A 20,588-nucleotide genomic window follows, 5' to 3' on the forward strand; every position below is an offset into this window, starting at 1 on the left:
ATTTACTATTTACTCTTCTGGTGTGGAGAGTTGGACAACGTCCGTTCATCATTCAATTGAATACAGTTCATTATTTACGTACACGTTTCAATCAGTTTACTCAACTAAAATTGCTAATATAATATTTTAGCAAAAAAATAGTTATAGAGTCGAAATCGATTATAGAGACATTGAAGGAACCGTGCAATTCCTAAATCCTCAATGCTTCTTAACTGCCTCAGTGCTCCAAGTGGTTTTGCAATTTTGCAAAGGACCTAGATTACGTTACGTAGGTCTTGATGTGTACATCATGAAAATGTGTTTCAAAATTATTTAACACCCCCAAATTTTCAAGTTTTTGTGGAAAAACCGTTTTTCGTGTACTCCACGTAATTAAACCATTGCCACTTCGTCAATTTCTAACCGATATTCGATTGCATAACGGTTTTGAAAACTAGAAACATTGAGCTTTCTACCAAAAAATTAGGACATTTTATAAAAGTTATAAGATGGGTACATTTTTTTTCATGTTTTTTACAGTTTGACGTCTTTTTTATGTAACAAATCCTCAAGAACAATTACTTTCTTGCAGTTATTATCAAAGTACATTCTATCTCGAGTTAAAAAATGCTACGGGTTAACAAAATTGGTTGAAAAATGTTCAAGCTACAAAATTTTTTGTAAACGAGAAAATTTGATTCTCATTATGACATCGATGTCGTGCCATGTCAGGATTATGCATATAGACTCGGAAAAATCCGTCTTTGAGCAGGAAATAATGTTTATTATCCATCTAGGATCACCATTTTGAACCATAAATTAAAGATTTCTGTAAACATTTAAAATAGTAAATGTAAAACAATTCATGGCCATCTTTTATGAAGTACTCAATGAATTATGAGTATTTTACACTTAAAAAAAATTGAAAACTGTGCATATATTTTAGCTATGTAAAACAATTTCTTCGAGTGTTATTGAAGGGGGGTAAATGAGATAAAAAGAGGTGGAGGCTATAAATCTAGTACTATATCATATATTTCTAAGCTAATTTGCTCCCTAAACATTATCGTTATAATCGATTTTGCCTGTATAATATTTTAGCAGAAATAGTTATATATTTTTTGTTGATTATTATTTCACTTACGGCGTGGCGTGGCATGTTGACATTACGCTCTTGAATAAGATCTGATGTTTTTGTTGCTATAAGCAGCCATAAATATGGATAAACTGTTTATTAATTTATTTTATCAATCAGTCGTCTTATCAATATACAGAGTGGAACCATAAGTAGATATACGAAAATAATTGGAATTTCATACACAGTATATATTGGTTTATTATATTGAATCAAATAGCTTTACAGCTGTATATTTTTGTTTTATTTCATATATACAGGGTATACTAACTTTAGTCCCAAGTTTGTAACGCTTAGCAATATTGATGGTACGAACAAAATTTTGGGATAGGAGTTCATAAAATCATCTAATTACGAGGCTCCAAATTAACACTATACTTTAATATCATCATTTCCCTAAGAATGTGGGTTTACGTTGAGACTACTTGAATACAGCAAAAATACGAGTATCGAATTATGAAAGCAACATTGAAAAACAAATAAAAATAATGACAACCTCATCCTGAAGTTGGTCGGTTCATATTGGAATTAAGTAAAAATACTTTCAAACAATTTCCTAATGATTGGAACAAGTACAGCTAAATATTTCTATTTACACTAGAATGGGATTGAATTTAAAATATGAATTCATTGATACAAAATCACTGAAGTTAAATAAACAAAATGATTACTTCTAGGAAAGAGATTGATTTTAGTTTCAAGTCATGCATTTTATTGATGGAAAATAAAATTGTACTTAGTTGGAATATAAAATCGTGTAAATAAAGCGATGTGAATCGATGAATTAAAAGAAAATTTCTTTGCGTTTACTTTAAATATAGGATTTGGTTATTACGAACACATACCTGTCATGTCTAGCCAATGTGCGGTTCTGTCATCTACATGAAGATTATGTTTACTAATTTACAGGGAGTTTGAAATAAACTTATTGATCATTTTTATAATATATAGCATATTTGTGTAAATATGGATAACCATCAGTAGCGCAATCGGTACAGCAGTGGACTTAATCTATAGAAGACACTAAAATCAATAGCAATCCTTATGTCGCTGGTTCATATCCGTCTTGAAGAAATAAATTATTTTTCTAAAATAAACCTGCTCATGTTGTTGTGACAATCACATCAGTATTTTGTTATAATATTTATAAGTGGTAGAAGCAATAAAAAAAAATTGCTTAAAATTATGTTACATTACGATATTTGAAGTTTGTTACAAGACAGTATATTACTTTTATACAAACAACTTACGCGATTGTGTCAACTTCACCACTCAACCCCCTACGGTAGTTGTAACACATTTGTGGCCCCATTCGTCATATTTGATCTCGCGATGAGATTGAGACAACCTCATATCGTTTGATATTCAGAATTTTTTTTCAGTCAACATGACATAAATATACTTAATCATTTTCCTTGTATTACTGTCATATTTGAACAATCACACCACTTAATAGACAACATTCTCCACCTCCCACCCTCTTAAACAATATTTAGTTACTAATCAACCCTCGCTATATATATTATTTCTAAAACAAATATTTATTATTTACAGTGTATCGGAACAATTGAATAATTTAGAAGGACTTCACAATTTATGGTCACAATTGGAGCTACGTTTAGAGGAGTTACAAGGAGCACTCAGATCTGATGAGCATACTTTACGTATGTTGGATACAGCCCTTCAAGGTGGTACTGTTTCCGCTGATGTTGCGACATCTATACGTGATGTGGCTAAAGTACTTTCTGAAAAGGTAAGTTTTTTTTTTGTATAATTTTCTAATAAAAATTGATTTATATTCAACTCGAAAATCGAAATTTAAATTCTTCTTCGGGTTTCAAAGTGTCTAGGATATTTGCAGTTTGGAGCCTAAAAGTAAGGGGAAATGTAAAATTTAGTTTATAATATTCTTAAGGGGGCCGTTTCGCCTCCCATTTTAATGAAAAAGTATTAGATTACAAGGAAAAATAACTGTTTTCGCCGCCAATGTTAATTTAAAAAATATACAATTTACTTCCCTCAAGTGGAACGACCTCCCTAAGCAAAATTTTAGTAAAAAAAATTTTAGCCAACTCTATTTTTTGAAGCGAAACTTCTTTACGCGCCCCCAATCAAAAATAAAACACAGAGAGTGAATCGGACGTTTCCACTTTAAAATTCCACCTTTTTCCGTCTTCTCACTGTCTAACATTAATACTAATTTCTTATCACATTCGCCGGTGGCGCTCGTGCTCTAAAATTTTACAATAGTTCTATTTCCCATTAACAGATAGCGCTCGTATACAAAAATTTAATAATAGTTCTATTTTCCATTTACAATATATTGCCATTCTACATAATCAATTAAAAAATATTTATAATTGATATAAATTTTGCTTTAATATAATGCGGGTGAAGTTTCTTCTCACATTATATTTACTGTCTTGGGTCTCCCGTCGTAAATGAATTTTCAATCTGAAAGTTATTAGACTGGTCCTTGAGATCATAACCACGATTTTTTTTCTGATTACATTTTTCTTATCACAAGAAAAAACATAAACACAAATGAAAAAAAAAATTTTAATGTTGATTAATTTTTTATCGATTTTCCATTTTTCCATTTTGATTCGATAATGGTTGAGAGATAATCGTGAAATTTTTCGATAAGATTTTTTTTTTTAAAACTCTTATGAAAATATATATAGTCGCGCAATTTCGTTCTTTTATTTAAAATAAACAGTTGAAAACAACTTAAGACAAATATTTAGGTACACAAATCTTCAAAAGTTTCGACTCCTTGTATCTAAGGCAATTCTTAATTTTTTCAGTTTCAAATCCAGCCGAGTTATACCGGTATCAAATTTCATAAATCAAACTCTTCATTACTTTTGAATCTTTTAAACGTCTTCTTCGAACAAGTTCAAGTTCCGTCACAACTCCACGGTAAAATTTTCGAAATTGCGCTAGAATCTTACCATTCAAAACTACTTTGAAATTATCGTGTAAATCTTGTTTTTCTGGTCTAATCTCACCATGAAAAATGAGTTTAAATCGTTTTTTGGGAAAGTAACGTTATCTAAAAAATGTTTAATGTAGCCTTGGTACGCCTTTGAGCTGAAAACCAAAAACCCGATGTTTCGAAAAATGATCTGCAATCAAACAGCTGAATAAAAGCTTGAAATTCCTGTGGAATTTATTTAAAAAATAGTTATTTTCAAAACAAAATATTTAAATTTTTTGCTCGAAGCCAAAGTTGATAAAAATCTAATCAGATCCAATTTCCCTGTGAATTAATAAATAATTCTCTAAGAGCTTTTAGACTTCTTAAAGAAGAACTTTGGAAATGGTAAAAAATATGAATTTTAAATCTGAGACCTGAACATGAATTTTTCAAAAACTATTTTGTAGTTTAAGTAAATCATAATTTTGGTATTTAGTGTTTGGAAAATATGATGAAGAAAAAGCACTTTAAAAGCTTGAATACTTGAATAGTGTTTATCATAGGTACAGTATACACACATTGTCATAAGATCATCTCTAATGGTTATGAAAAAGGGATATATATAGAAAATTCTATATGATTATGATAGTTTTTAGAAAACATCTCCTGTTTCTCATACACTACAGAAAACAGAAATAACCTTATAGCCCACATGTTAGTATATATGATACCAGTGACGGATTCACTGTTTTACTTTAGGGAGTATGACTTTGTACTTTAAACCTTATCTATCACTGTTTACTGGGTTCACTTAACAGCGAGAGGTTTGTAAGTTGAATCACTTTAGCATTTTAAAAAGAATTTTTATGTATCTCGACCTATCGGGCCAATTTTTTTTTTTATGTTCAGGAAGGCCCATATATCAAAATCTATATCTTACTTGATGCCGCTAGCAAGTTTAGCCATTACTATGGGCCAAATAGGCTAATTATTAGAATCCATTTCTGAGATGATTTTTGAAAATTTTAAAACTTTGTAAATATTCAACAAAATGGGCCAGAAACGTATATTCGGGGGTTTTCGGGGTCGTTGATCACTATTCAAAAGTCAGAATTTCGATACACTCCCCCTATTGGGGTAATTTGCCCCGCTGTTCCAAAATAGCAAAATTCTGTAAATATTCAACATTAGGAACCAAAAAAGTTGGTTTTTGGAATCACTGATTACGATTCCGTGGTTAAAATGTGGATATATGCCCCTCCTCCTGCGGTAATTTAGTCCCCGCGGGTCCAGAACAACAGCAATATTCTGTAACTATTCAAAAAATGAACCAGAAAAATTTACTCGGGGGTTTTAGGGTCGCTGATCACGATTCCGTAGTTAAAATGTGGATATACTCGCCTCTTGCTGGGGTAATTCACCCCCCACTGCCCCAACACAGCAATCTTCTGTAAATATTCAACAAAATGGATCAAATAAGTATACTCGAGAATATACTTATTTGGTGATCCCAAAAACAGGCTATGTTGGGCCAACGGGGGAATTATTCTAAGAATATAGGATTATATCCACATTCTAACTTTTGGGAGAGCCCTCTAGAGAGTTAATAATAAGTTCTTTGGGGGGGGGAGTAATGCACCACCTTTGGATCCGTTTCTGTATTAGTAGTTACTGTGAAACCCTTAGTAACACAATGTACACATATACCATTATATTATATATAATACATATATAGTTTATATGCAAATTAGGTTAGGAAACATTGTAACATGGTTCGAGGTGTAAGTTGTATGTTACAATGTAACAATGTGAAGTAAGTTACCATTATGTTAGATGTCATTTGAAACATATATTTAGATTTACATTCTACCATTTCCTGGTAACACATCACCATCACTATGGCTGCTATAATAGAGCTGCTAGTGATGAGACGAATGTGGTATTTTGTACAACTTTATATTTTTAACTTTCAAATGAAGCCCTCGCAAATTGTTATGTAATAACTTTATATATACAGTAGAACTTGGTTCAGTGAGACCTAGATAAGTGAGAAACCTTCATAACTGGAACTTATGCTGAGGTTCCAACACTTTGGCACTGAATTACCTCTGTTAGTGGCACGAAGCAAACCTCTATATCAGTGATTCGGTCTTTCGATTTTATCGTCATAGTTACCACTGTAACTGAGACAGCGAGTGAATTCTATATGCATTAACTTCTGTAACTGAGAACTGAGATAACATCGTTTTGCTTGTTTGCTTGCTTATTCTTATTCTATCCGCAAATTCCACACTTAACTAATTTTGAGCCTCAATAACCTTTAATTTTAGTTTTTCTTTACTACCATACGGATGTTTATTTGAAAAGTGACGAAACGATGGCTCAAATCTCTATCAGTACGTGCAAAACTGAAGTAAATATCCGTTTATGAAAGTGGGAGGGCACGCGATGAAGTCTGTGTTGAATTTAATGTGCCAAAATCTACTCTTTGTAGAATAATTCAGAATAAAGATCAAATTCAATCACAATTTCCTAAAGGATAAGAAAAACTAAAACGTGTATGTTTATCAGATTATCCTGAACTTGAACAGTGTTTGCTAACATGAGTCAAGCAATTTCGTTACAAAATCGTTCCGGTAAGTGGGCCGATTAAAGAAAAGGTACATGATTTCGCTTGAAGGCTTGGCATTCATAATTTTTGTAGCAGCAATAATATTGATAATAGGGTATTCTATTTAATAATCGCACTTCTATAACTGATATAAACTATATTCTGACCTCTATTAATGGAACACTCTGTAAATGAGACAGATATTGATTTATACCCGGACTTCTGAGAGACTGGGTAAGTGGAATACCTCTATAAGTGAAACAAATTTGCAGGCCCCTTGATGTCTCACTTAACCAGGTTCCACTGAAAAATATGAGTAAAATGCATATGATGAAGATTTTTTGTCAAAAACATTCGAATCGTCTTTTGCGAATGCGAATGTTAAAAAATATGCGAATACTCGGCACATCACTAATAAAGTGAACAGACACTAATGTATTAAACACGGTAACACCTTACATTCATGTGTTCTAATGAAACGATATCATAGTGGAAGTGTTTGGAGTATTTCATTACTGGTTTGAGGGACATTAAGATATTTCCAGCATGAAAGCACTTGTCGACAGATTTGGACCATTTTTTTTCCCACAAACTCAGAATAATGTTAGCTGTGAGATCAGTAACTTGCAAAATTTTTGGTCGTTTAAATCCAGGCCAATATTTTAGGCGTTAAATATTCTATAATTTTCTAAATCATAATCTCTATATAATTTTATTTTTGCATTAGCTAATTCTAACAGCGCGAACGCTGGCGGGCTAACCGATTTCTAAAAATCAAACAATTTCCGATTTCGATTATTGTAGTAAAAGTACTACTGAAATTAGAAGAATAATAAGAATTTAAACGTCGACTTAAAAACTCTTAAAGACTTAGCTACCACGAATCATAACCCCGATTATTTGAACAAATCCGTTCAGGAAATACATAAAGAAAATCATTTATTTGTTTTTTTACAGAACAATACACAGAAAAGTATGAATACAACATCAACTGGTACATCTGGTGATGGTATGATGAACACCAAGTCATCATCCACTGCCACTGGAGTGAGTGTTGTTGATGAATCGAAAATGGAAATAAATGAAAACGAGAAACATTTAAATGTTGTGGATGTATCAGGATCGTTGTCTGATAGTGGAATATCTGATGAAGGCTCTGAACAAGAGTTAAGTGAACGGGAACGTCGTTTGGCTGTACTTAGACGTCTTGTACGTCAATTGGAGAACGCGTTGGCACCGGGAAGTGAAGCTTTAACATTAATGTCACAGGTAAGATTCAACACTTTCGTATCAAAACCATCTAGATCTTCCGTGCAATTCGGTTCCTGAAGACAAGGAAGCCTGTTTTGGTGGCAAACGAAGCTTCAACATTCTATCGATATCGAAACAGGATCCTGAAAGTTTCTTCGCCGAGATAATTCCTTTCCTGGAGACAGGGAAGCCTGTTTTGATGACAAACTCCATTCTGGACAAACGTACAGGAGTCTCTATCTCCGTTTCCTGAAAATAGAGACTCCTATCTTGGTTATAAGTTTCATTCGAGGCAAACGGACTGTAATATTCTGTCGATATCGATACAAGATCCTGAAGACTTCTTTTTCGAAACAATCCGTTTCGTGGAAGCACGTAAGTCGGTCTTGGTGATCCATACTAAGCAAATGAATTCTATCGACCCTCACAGCTTCTTTGCCGTGACTTAACGAATGGGTCCCATGTGGACCGAATCCAATGAATCACAAAACAATCAGGTCAAAATGCTAGGCTATTTTCGTAAGAATTGGAAGACCTTCTTACAGTTAAACAAAATCAAATACTAAATTATTTTTCTCAAAGGAGATAAAATAGACAACGGAGAAAGCAGGTTTCCTCAAAGAGATAACAGATTTCATTTCTTTTTTCAAATTTGCAGCCTTTAATCATATTTCAGTTTCCTTACAACCGTTTTTTTCTTTACAGCGCATTGAACAGACTGAAACTGAATTACGTGACTTACAAAGAACATGCCGTGCGTTAATTGTGCGTACTGCTGTATGCGCCGAGGTTCGTGCTCAAAAGCAAGATGCCTCAACAATTACCAACGAACCAGTATCACCTATAAGGTAAGTGATCGACTTTGAGTAATAAAAAATAGCCCCCCGACCCCATAAAAACGATGTTTCTTGTGCAATTATCACATTTTCGAAATTAAGGTTCTTTTACTAGGTAAAAATCTTAAAAATTAAAATAGCTAGAATTGTTTAACAAGGCTGGCGAGTAAACGCTAGTATACTAATACACGTAATCTATTTTTAAAATTCTTTTTATTTCCTTGTTTATAGAATTATTTCAAAAAGAAATTTAACTAATTATATTTGATAAATTAATTAATTATTCGAATATAATTGCTGAGGTGGTAGTTTTAGAATTTTCGTTGACTTTTAATTTTTTTATCGAAGATAAATATATAAATAATTTGTTTATTAATTAAAATTTAATTATTCATTTTCGGTCACTAATGAATATTTTATAATTAAATTTATTTCATAAATAGTAAATATTTATAACATAAATAATAAATAAAGAATTTGAGGGTCCCTGAAAATTTATTTTGCTTCTAAGTATCCAAAATGTTGTATTTCTATCGGAGTTGGCGAGAACGCGGTGTCTTAGAAGAAAAAAAAAAGTTCTCTTAATTAGTTGTATTAACGCTGTAAATCACTCTCATTCACTTTTGGATTAGGCGTCAAAAAGACGTTTATTGTTTTTTCATAAACTGTGAATTACATTCTATTTAGGCTCAAAGCATCCCTGATTTGTTTGTTTACATGTAAAGGGTATTCTATAATTCATTGCAGAACTTTTGCTTTCTGAAAAGGCTGACAAAAAAAAAAAAAATGTTCTTTACCAAATTTGGATCTGAGGCCTAATTTACGAGATAATTAACCTATTCTTATATTAATCAATTAATAAAAAATATATCCATCAAAATAAAATTCATCCAATTAAACACTCTTAAACAGAGTATGTGTTTCATCATAGTGTGAAGGAGTGGCCTAAACGCGAAATTATTACAAAAACAAAAACTCTAAAACAAAACCTTATACTTCGTATCAACTTACAACATCAACACAATATACATAGTGTGGTTTGTCCGTGAATACCCAGGCCGTTTCGATCAAATACATACTATTGGTATGCGTTCAAAACTTACTGCACAAAGAAAGGTAATTTAATAAAACTTGGTTTCTATGGGTTAGTTTTTATAATAATATAAGAAGCCAAATAGAATGTTTTTGGTAGTAATTTTGCATTTAGGTCACTCTTTCACACTAAAATAAAACTCATCCTCTGTTTGAGTAGGGTTTTATTGGATGAATTTTATTTTGATGAATATTTTTTTTATAATTGATTTATATAAGGGTAAGTTAATTATCTCGTAAATTAGGCCTCAGATCTAAATTTGGTAAGGAACATTTTCTTCTTTTTTTTCTCAGCTTATTCAGGAAGCGAAAGTTCTGCAGTCAAATATAGAACACTCTGTATTCTAAATATTATGAATTCTTATCCTTACGTGTATCGAAAATTTATAGTTTGCACGATTTCGTGAAAAAATACTTTTAGTCGCATACCGTTAGAAATACCTTAATATTAAGCGTTTTAGTCACAAGTCAAAATTTTTAGCTAAATAGAAAAACAAATTTTCTGAATAAGCAGCTAAAAAGATCTTTTTATATTTATGATGAAATATTTATTTAAAAAATAATTGAAGCGAATAACCTTAAAAACGTTTTTTAATGAACCCTCTGACTTCTCAGATGATTTTTATATTATTCATGAATACACAAAATATTTTTGCCAAAAATGAAAATTATCTTAAACTTCAATAAACTGAAAGTTTATTAAAGATAAAATTTGAATAAAATATCAATAAATACAGAAACAAGAATGTTGATGATATTGCAGGGGGTTAGAAACACACAAGAAATATTAAGAGGTATGAGGGGGCTGGCTACATACATCGTACAGATTATTTACGCATTCCTTGCAAACACATCGTACAGCCCAGACCAGTTAGTCCGTTGTCGAATATATAACGTTCGTAAGTTAGCCAATATACAGTTTTATGAACAATCATAAATCAAATTAACTTCCTTCTGTGTATTTTCACTCCGAACATTTTCTCGAAATGTCATAACTACTGTTAAATTCCTTACATTCAGTTTAACTGTCATTACTATCCCGTTTATTAACCTATAATAAAAATAAAATATTTTTCGGGTAAAGTCAGGCATGTTGACTTTTTGCTGTTTTTTTGATTATTGAAAATATAAAGAATTGACCTAAATTTTCGAAATATGAAAAATCGATAATCAGATGTGTTTTTCTGCGAAGAATTCTCACAAATTTACTGAGTGCTTCTCAATTATGATTTTACGACGTAGAAAATTTCAAACGTGGGAGCGGCTTTTTCTCTTACGAGAATATCTTTATCCAAAACTTTCCTTTTGCAAAGAGAGTTCTCTTTCTCCAACTGTAAGCTGCTCCCAAATGAAGAAATTTTAAGACCGGCCATTCTTAAATGGAGGAGGAATGCCTTTGTGATACTAAGCGTTCCGAATATCTCATCTCGCTTTAAAGGGTTTCTACAAGCAAAATCGTTGCGGCTATTACAGGACACTGGCTGGGTGGTAGGCACACTGAACTACTGGGCCTTCCAGTGCATCACAGTTGCAGGAGATGCACAGTAGGGAATCACAAATTTGGGTTTAGACTAAAGATGCCAAAATTTAGCACCTATTTTTTAACTTTTCCCCTAGTCTCAAAATTACCTAGGCGTATTTTGATCTCCAGTTCTATATGAGATAAAATAAATCGGCCGGAGCAGGCAAAAGTTGTGCCGTGTCCTACTTTTACAATGAGATAAATTTGGCCAACCTAAGAAAATTCTAACCTAAAAATTTTTCAAGTTGACTCCCAAGTCAGAGTATTGACCAAAACTACCTACAATGTAGTGTATTTTTAGGTTATATCGAGCTAAATCTACAGGACATATTTTGATTTTTTTTCAATAATTGCATTTTCGGGCAATAAATTTAATTTTACGATTTTCCGGAAGTGGCGATAGTAAAAAAAATTAAAATCGGGATGAAACGACATAAAAGTCCCTATATTTCCCGACATACATATTATTTTTATTCTAAAAAAATTATTAAAAAACAAATTGGTCATGTCTTTATTCCTTACTTCGAGGAGCAAATGACCAAAAAAATTCGTCATCAGCGCTAAAAATAGCCCTTTAGAAAAGTACTTTCACCCATGCGCAATTTTTTTTTTAAACCGGCTCAATTTTGACTCTCATGGGTCTGAAATGGTTCATGGGATAATAAGTAGTGGCCGGAGATGACACAAAATTCCGAGACGCTGATTTTGAAGAATTTTGGAGTTGGCAACTGTACGTTTGGCCCCGAAAATCCTCGAGGAATTCAATCCTAACTTGTCCTTCTGCCTCTACCTATGAAAAATAGATTGCCAACAAATTCTTTTGCAGCAGCATCTAATTACCCTTTCGACATTTTCCAAATCCAGCAAAAACATTGCGAAAAACACTAAATTCTTTTTTTTTTATTACAGTAAACGCCGTCATCGAGGTAAACTCACATCAAAGGTAAGTTACACAAGCAGTGATGATCCAGACGACGAACCAGATCGTCGTTCATGGCTCTGGCGTGTAATGCGCGCATCCCTACCATTTCAACTAGCAATTGTTGCACTATTTTACGTAGCATGTTTATTAGGACCACATTGTTGTGATCGAATCAACAATTTAAGTATGTCTTTAACGCCACAATTGCGTTACATCAAAGGACCCCCACCAGTTTGAACACAACCATTCGATTCAAACCAATTGTGTGGCATTTTTCATTTACCAAGCATGGAATTTCTTTCTCCCCAATGATCTTCATTATTCGGGAGAATAAAAATACCGTGTTTTACGAATTTTTTTTAAATAATTTGCGCGTGTTTCCCGGTTGGGGTTACTTTGGAATTAGTTGTTGTATAGTTACAGGACCCCGCTCCTCAAATCACAGAGTATAGATGTGTCTATGTTATCTCATCTCAAATCATTTGCATGTTTCATTTTAGTTTTTTTCTAGTTTTAAAAAAAAAATCATTTGATTTGAAATCGACGAGTAAGTACTAGGCTTTAGTTGTGTAATTTGAAGAAAGATGGCCTTATTAGAGAGTAGAACATAGAAAGTATATCAGATCAATTTTTATAGGGCTACAAAAGTGTTCGTACAAGAGTTTTTTTTTTTTGATCCCAGTGAATTTACTGTACACTTTTGTAGTATTAGTAAAACGAGAATTTTTGAAAAAGAGTTATTTTTCATACGAGTTTTTTTTTTGGAGTGTGCCCATTGTGCCAAGATGAATTTTTTTTATTTCGAAAGAAGTAAGGTTAAGTTTTTTTGACGTATTAAGAAGAATTGTATTTTGGTTTTTTTTACTAAAAAAATATTTATTCTTAAATAGAATTTAGTGCCTATATAATCAAGATTGGAATTTAGAAAATTTTTTTTACTGAAAATAAAGAATTCGCTTTTCGCAGCAGATATTTTTAAGGATATTTGAAAAAGGTGGGAATACATTTATACTTCCATTTGCATAAAAAGTGCTCGATTTTAACGGAATAGGGTTTTTTTTTGCAAGGAGTACATTTTTGGGAATATAGTTTCTTAGAGTTCGTTCAAATCAAAGTGGCACCGAACAAGAGAGAGTGTAAATATGAGTGCGCATACATATACATAATATACTCTCTCTTCTTTGGTGCCACTTTGGTTTGAACGAGCTCTACAAGAGTTCTATTACTTGAATTTATTATTGATATTGATTTTTCATTTGTGAAAGGTTTTGAGGTGAAATTTTTATAAGCTCATTTATTTCTGAAATAAAGAGCTTCACGATTTTCACCGAGAATCAAATTCGAAGAAAATTGTAAAAATCGAGGACATTTTGTTGTCCCCAATTTCGATAAAATTCAGTTAAGGTAACTTGGACCCAAAAATTGAGTCATTTGATAGTTTTTAGGATATCGTGCAATTTAGAACAATTTCATAAACTTTCTTGGAAAATATTTGTAAAATAGTTAAATTACCAAAATTTTCGTGTTTTTTGGGTCAAAATTACTTAAGGAAATTGATTAATTGATATTCGTTGTGTGCGTAGTCATGATAGGGCCAATAAAATCGATGCCAGCGCTTTCAGTGAAAAATTTTGGCGATAAAGGAGGCTGCTATGACTAATTTGCAATTCTTTACATGTAAATGTTATAGAAAATGTCAAATTAAAATTATTGAAAAACACTAATTAATTAAACTTAATGCATTAAAAATTGTGAAAATAAGAAATCCAAATTGCACAAATATTATTTTTCAAACGTAAATTATCATAATTATTTATTTAAATTTGTGAGACAATAATATTAAATTTTCAATGTAAGTCATAAATGCAATCCATACAATTTTATAATTAAAGTAGTGTATCGTTACTATGGAAACGCCTCCAATAAAACTCACGCACGGTGCGAATAATTAGAGTTGATTTTCTTCTTAAAATGATAAAAAGTGTAGCCATGACAAGACAAGAGAACATCCCATATTTACAGATAAAATTTCCAACACTCTTTATTTTTCTAGAAGTCTTAGAAATACCTGCCGCGAAAAGTTTGAAAAAAAAAATGCCTTGAATGAAATATTTTTATGTTTTCCAAAAAATGAAAAGAGAATTCATATTGAATTAAAATATTAAACAAAAAAAAGAAAAAAGAAGTGCCTGTTTTAAAATACAGTGGCAGTTTATTAAAAAAATAAAAACGGAGTAATTTATTTAATTTTTCCAATGTTTGCATTTACAAATTTCGTTTATTTGTTTTTCTTTTACTAGTCAAAATAATTTTCCAAGTATAACAATGAAATTTTTTTTTATTTTAATTTCCCCCCTCCTTCGTTAGCGAAAGGTAATAATGTTCGCACTTAAAAATAATATTTGCCCATTAAGTGCGAGCATGATTTAATTTATTTTAAAAATTTTCATTGACGAAAATGAATTTTTAACTGCCAAGCAGAAAATAGAATTAATTTTTATAGTACATAATGGTTCCTTTTAATAAATTATTTTTTTTGAGTGTAATTAAGTTTTTTATTAAAAATTGCGAAAAAAAAGCTCAAAAAAAAAAAAGATTGGATTTTTGCATGTCAAAAATAATTTTTTATAATTTTTGATAATTAATTTAAGACAACCCCCTGTCCCCCCATCCCCCGTGAATTGTCCAAGTATTTCTTAATTAATTTTTAATTGTAATACTACTTAAAAAATAATGGCATAAGTTAAGATCTTAAAAGTACCAGCATATGAAATAATTTATAGATAAATAAGAGTCTTTCGAGACCTTTCGATTACAAGAATCTTGTCTCAAAGCCCCGTAAAATAACACTAATTGAAACGATTTACTCGAAAAGAGTTTATTCGGAGCATGCGCATTCAAATGACTAGTTAAACGCAACTGATTTAATGATTTGCGTCATATAAAATGATTCATACGCATGCGTACTTAAATAACGATCTAATTTGGAGATAAAATTCATTCATTTTGAGATGAGTTTATCCGGAGCTTGCGTTTTGTGATTTCACATAGTTAAACGCAAATGCTCATTTATTTTGCGTCAAACGAAATGAATAATACGCAAACTTCCTTGCTGTGAGTACATTTCAAGCTTGCGTACATTAATTTCGAGGCGGACATATTGATTATATGATATTATCTAGTTATTTTCGTCATAATGCGTCATAATAACGCATGCGTCCGTTTTACGTACCTGTCAATTAACTTATTATAAATGGGGCTTTTTTTTTGGAGAGACATAATTTTTGTGATCTATAATAATAATTTAGTTTTCCAACTAAGAAAAATTCAGTGATTTTCGAAAAAAGTTTTGTATAACGTCAAAAAAACAAACTAAAACTTTTGTAAAGAAATTTTGAGGTTATACAATGAATTTTTATTTTTAGATGTGTTCGTTGACTTAAAATAATTTTGTTTGGAAATCACTGAATGAAAAAAATTATATTAATTTTAAAAAATTAATTTTAAATTAATTATATAATTATTTATGCTATTAATTAATTGAAATTTTCATTTTGCAATTATGCTTTTGTTTTTGTGGTATTGTGACGAAACAAAAGTTGAACGTGAAACGAAAATTGAAAATTTTCATTTCAGAAATCATTCTCAATCATTATGCATTTTTAAAAATAATTTTTCATAACATCATTTTAATTTTCTGTTGTATTAATCCATCATTAAAATAAAAAATAAAGAAATAAAAATTTGAAAAACAAACATTTGATTTTTTATTTGTAACAATTTCCTTTGAGCATGTTTTATTTTCAGTTTTTTCCAGAAATTTTTACGGTAGGTAAACTTCCAAAATCTAAAAAAGAAAAATAATAAATTAAAAAAAACCTTTAAAGATCAAGCTTTTATTGATCTAAAAAGAAGAAAGTAATTATTTGTATAAAGTCTCTGAGTCAAGGATGATTCGGAACGTTTCAAACTTTTAGAAAAACACATGAATGAGGGACTCATAGAATAATAGGGTATTATCGTTAATCAAAAATAAATTATGAAATTTGAAAAAAGTCAAAATTTATGTAAAAATATGCTTAAATATTCGGATTTTGAGTCATAAAAGCACATTTTTCTTTTAAAATATTATAATTAAAAATCGTAATTTTTAAACTGTCTATCACACGACCCAAAACGCGGGCAAACCCTGGTGTGATGTCACATCGGTATGAACCATAGACCATCAGTTAGTTCAGTGTAGACAACTGGGTATTATATATCCATAGATAAGCAGTTTTTATATTTATTATAATCAGATGTCTATGAATATATCTGTCAAACTTATTTGTGTTTTTTCATGTAATGATACCGATATTACGTCATCAAATTGGATGCCCGCGTTTTTACAGTTTAATAAAGGTTTAAAATTTAATTTAAGTTTTTGGCAAGAAAGTATGTGTATTTTTCCGGAATAAATTTTTGGGGGCTTTTTATTAGCAAAATCAACATTTTGAGGTACTTTTTCTTACGACCTCATTCCATCCGTCGCCCTTATTCCACCTGAATCCACAATTTAGTCTAAATCTTTCAATAGCCAAAAATCGATTTGAATGAAATTTCTGACCGCAAAAACTTCATCCTGACGAATATTAAACACATCTTCTTATATATTATTATTCTAGAAAGTTTTAAAACGATCTAAAAATGTACCGCTTAGGAAAAAACACGCTAGACAAATAATTTGAAGGAAAAAATATCATAAATTTAAATAATAAGTTTATTAGGCAAACATGTTAGTTTTTACAGATGTTCTCCTAATATTAATTTAAGAACTTTTGATTCTTTTCTAGGAAATTTGTTTGATGTTTGCAGTTTGTAGCCACGGGTTCAGGGTTACTACGGGAGCGCAATTCCTCACGGGTCGAACTAGTATTGATTATTTTTGAAATTCACCTGTTCGTTGATTGATAACATTTTTTGAAGTAAATAAAACGTATGCGAAAAAACGAGTTTTAATAACAATTATGAAACAATTAACATTCGTGATCAACATAGGCGTCAAGTCCACAAAATCAATTGGGATGCACTTATTTGTTGATATTATTTATGCAATAATGTTGTCTTTATTTATTGATTGATTGATTCGCTTTGATAACTTTTCAAGTATTTCGATCACTATCAACATATTTGTTTTTGGATACGTAAAGTAATGATGAAGGTGGTTACTTGGTTTGAAGTGAAGGGTACAGAATTTGTTAAATTATAGAAAAACATGAAATAACAAGTGAAATTTACAAAATTAAAAAAATCCCCGACAAATGCGATTAATTCTTAATAAACAGATTTTTGAAAACTTAGCTATAAAATGTTCTCAATCAAGTCGATTCGACTGTTTAGGGGATACGATGCCACTGAGAAACACACAGACGCACAGATAAACACTTTAAACTTACAACACTCCTTCTGAAGTCAATATCAAAGTGTTGGTCAAGGACATCAGATGAGATGAAAAGGATATTTTGAGAGCTATCATTTTTTGGGACAAATTTTTGGAAATATTTTAATTGAAATTAAAATATTTGAGTTGACTTTGTTCTTTTGAATTATTGTTTTGAATTATTTAATTATTTTACCATTTCACTTTTCGAAATGATATGAAACATGATACGACATAAAAAAGGTGGTACCAAACCCATCTCTCCCCATTTATGTTGGATACAGTGCACAAGTCTATATTTTCGGGGGAAAAATGACCAAGGACCCTCCCTGTTTTGATAACATATAATTGGCGCCTAGTTTTAAATATATTTAAAAAATGCAATTTATATTAAACAAAATTATTTTTACGCACCTCATCTTTGAGTAATAAAATTTTGTTTCGATCTTTACTTTGTATATAAAAACTAGCCACAAAATCATGATTGAAACCTGAATGGAACACCCAAAATGCATGTATGTTTTTTTTACGATACGATGGCTACCAATCGATGATCAAATCTAAATATTTAATTGGTTTTTAATTAATTCGAACGATTAAACAAAATTAAAAACAGTTTTGTAAAATAAATGCAGTTTTGCCGTTTGCTTTTTTTTCTGAATGTTGCAAAGTTTTTGTGAGTGTAGTTTGGCTGTTGCTGTATTTTCTGAGTGATTGTTTTAATCTAATTTGTACTTGGACCACCCATAGATAATTGGTGTGGAAAAATTGGTTTTTGGGAGGAATAATTTAACGTCTTATCTTCATTAAAGATCGTTACGCTAAACAGTTATCAAAATGATTTATTCATTAATTTAATATTTCATTCCATCTGATTGATATTTGTTTAGTTTTTTTTTTTAAAGGGTTTACCGTTTGATCTAATCCAGGTGCTCATATGGCCATTAAATAAAGCTTAAAACGATCCAAGGGCGTCGTCAGCCGATTGCAAAGAGAGGCAAGTTGCTTTATGGAAAATGGGAAAAGTATGAATTGTAGGTACGTTCAAGTAAAAATGTAGGAGATAAAATGCGAAAATTTGTTTTAATTTTAAAATTGGACCTATTTTACCATTAATTTACCTGAAAACAGGCGTGGATCTACAGTTAAATTTTGGGGGATCACAGACCCTGGAATTCGGATTTATAGTAGTGAGAATTGTGAACTTATTTTGTGTTTTCGTGTGGAGGGCTCCCTACTATTCCTTTTTCCCCCTTTCATCGTATGGGCGCTCTTTTCCTAAAAATTTGTTGTTAAAAATGGTTTTATTTAGTTTTTATACCATGTACATATGAAATATATCAAAGTATCTTAAATTTAACCCCAAGTTTGTAACGCTTAAAAATATTGATGCTACCAACAAAATTTTGGTATAGGTGTTCTTCATAACATCATCTAATTAGTCCATTTCCGGTCTGTCTGTCTGCCCGTCTGCGATCACGATTACTCAAAAACGAAATATCAAACTGACATTTTTATAGCGTGCTTAGGACTTAAAAAGTAAGGCCGAGTTCGTAAATGAACAAAATAGGTCAATCGGAAGTTGAGACAGTAGGACCCATTTTGTAAACCGTTAGAGATAGAACAAAAGTTAAATGTAAAAAATGTTCTTTATAAAAGAATAAACAAATTTGTTTTAAACCTTTTTCATTTTTGTTTGAAACATCACTGTTTATCCGCGAGGGCGCAAATTAAATACGTAAAATTTGTACGTTACATATATTATGTATGTGTTTGTTTGTTTATTACAATCTCCAATGCAGAAGTGAGAAGACAGATACTCTAATAGCTTTGTGTGTAAGAATGGCTATCTTTCTTTACTTACATGACGTAAAAAAAACGAATGCCTAATCAACACTGTCTTAATATGGTTTTTCAACAATTAATACATTTAATTGTCTTTTTTTACTGGTTTAAAATGATATACCTCAAAGTGTGCGAAAAAATACTGTTTGTAAAATTTCATAAAATTTTGCAAATCAGAATTTTTTCATAGAATTTTGATATGGATCCCTGAATGGGTCCGATTTGCATGCTTTTGACCGATATTTGGTGTTTTATTTCATTTAACTTCATTGATGTAAACAAATTTATTAAAATAAACAAAGGAAATGATTGATTACATTAATTAATGAATACAAAAGTTTAGCTTACTAATCAAAATGTTGTAATTTTAGGAAACCGAAAGGTAAATTCTTATTAATTAATATTCTGATTAATTATATTAATTGCCATAAACAATATTCAAATATTTTTGGAAATTAATTGAACAACAAAAACATAGGTTATTAAATGTCTGCACAAAAAGTAAATACAGTGTGGCTCCAGCCAAAATTTTACGTTTAAAGTTATATAAAAAATCTATTAAGTGATCTAATGTGTAATAAGAATAACAGAATTTTGATAATTTTGGATAAAATTTCGTCTTATTTCCCCACTTAGTGAGTTTAGTTTTAGATCATCTGTGATTTGACGATCATTCGCGAAGAACTTGGCCTTAAAATGCCTTCAAAGAAAAAAGTCAACAGGCATTAAATCCTGCTTTTAACTAATGCTAATTTCACAGCTCAACGCAAAATTTTAAAACCTAATAAAATTTTACCTGCTTATAAAGGGCATTGATGGAAATGCATATACATGATTTAAAGATTTTTCTAAGAAACCGAGAATAATAACTCAATTCCCAATATCAGTTAAGGATGTACGAAAACCAAGCAAATTTAAAATTAAAAGCTTTAAAATATGACGTTGAGCTAACTCTAAAGCAATTCTTAAAATTTTACGGAGATCGGCGTTGTCCGATGAAATTAATAATTAAATGACTTCAAAAGTTTCATTTTACATTGGTTTTATGGTAAAATG

At 30.8% G+C, this 20,588-nt stretch overlaps 1 protein-coding gene across 1 annotated transcript in view; it reads left to right on the top strand.

Moving 5' to 3' along the window:
- Positions 1 to 13,094, top strand: part of LOC123302466 — a 284,195-nt gene extending 271,101 nt beyond the window's left edge. The window contains exons 18-21 of the mRNA XM_044885379.1: positions 2,669 to 2,867; positions 7,603 to 7,914; positions 8,602 to 8,744; positions 12,256 to 13,094. Of these exons, the coding sequence (XP_044741314.1) occupies positions 2,669 to 2,867; positions 7,603 to 7,914; positions 8,602 to 8,744; positions 12,256 to 12,505 (904 nt within the window). The 3' untranslated portion in view covers positions 12,506 to 13,094. The remainder of the gene's footprint in view (positions 1 to 2,668; positions 2,868 to 7,602; positions 7,915 to 8,601; positions 8,745 to 12,255) is intronic.
- Positions 13,095 to 20,588: the final 7,494 nt, after the last annotated feature.

The sequence above is a fragment of the Chrysoperla carnea genome, chromosome X, assembly GCF_905475395.1.
Source record: "Chrysoperla carnea chromosome X, inChrCarn1.1, whole genome shotgun sequence".
In the NCBI taxonomy this organism is placed as follows: domain Eukaryota; kingdom Metazoa; phylum Arthropoda; class Insecta; order Neuroptera; family Chrysopidae; genus Chrysoperla; species Chrysoperla carnea.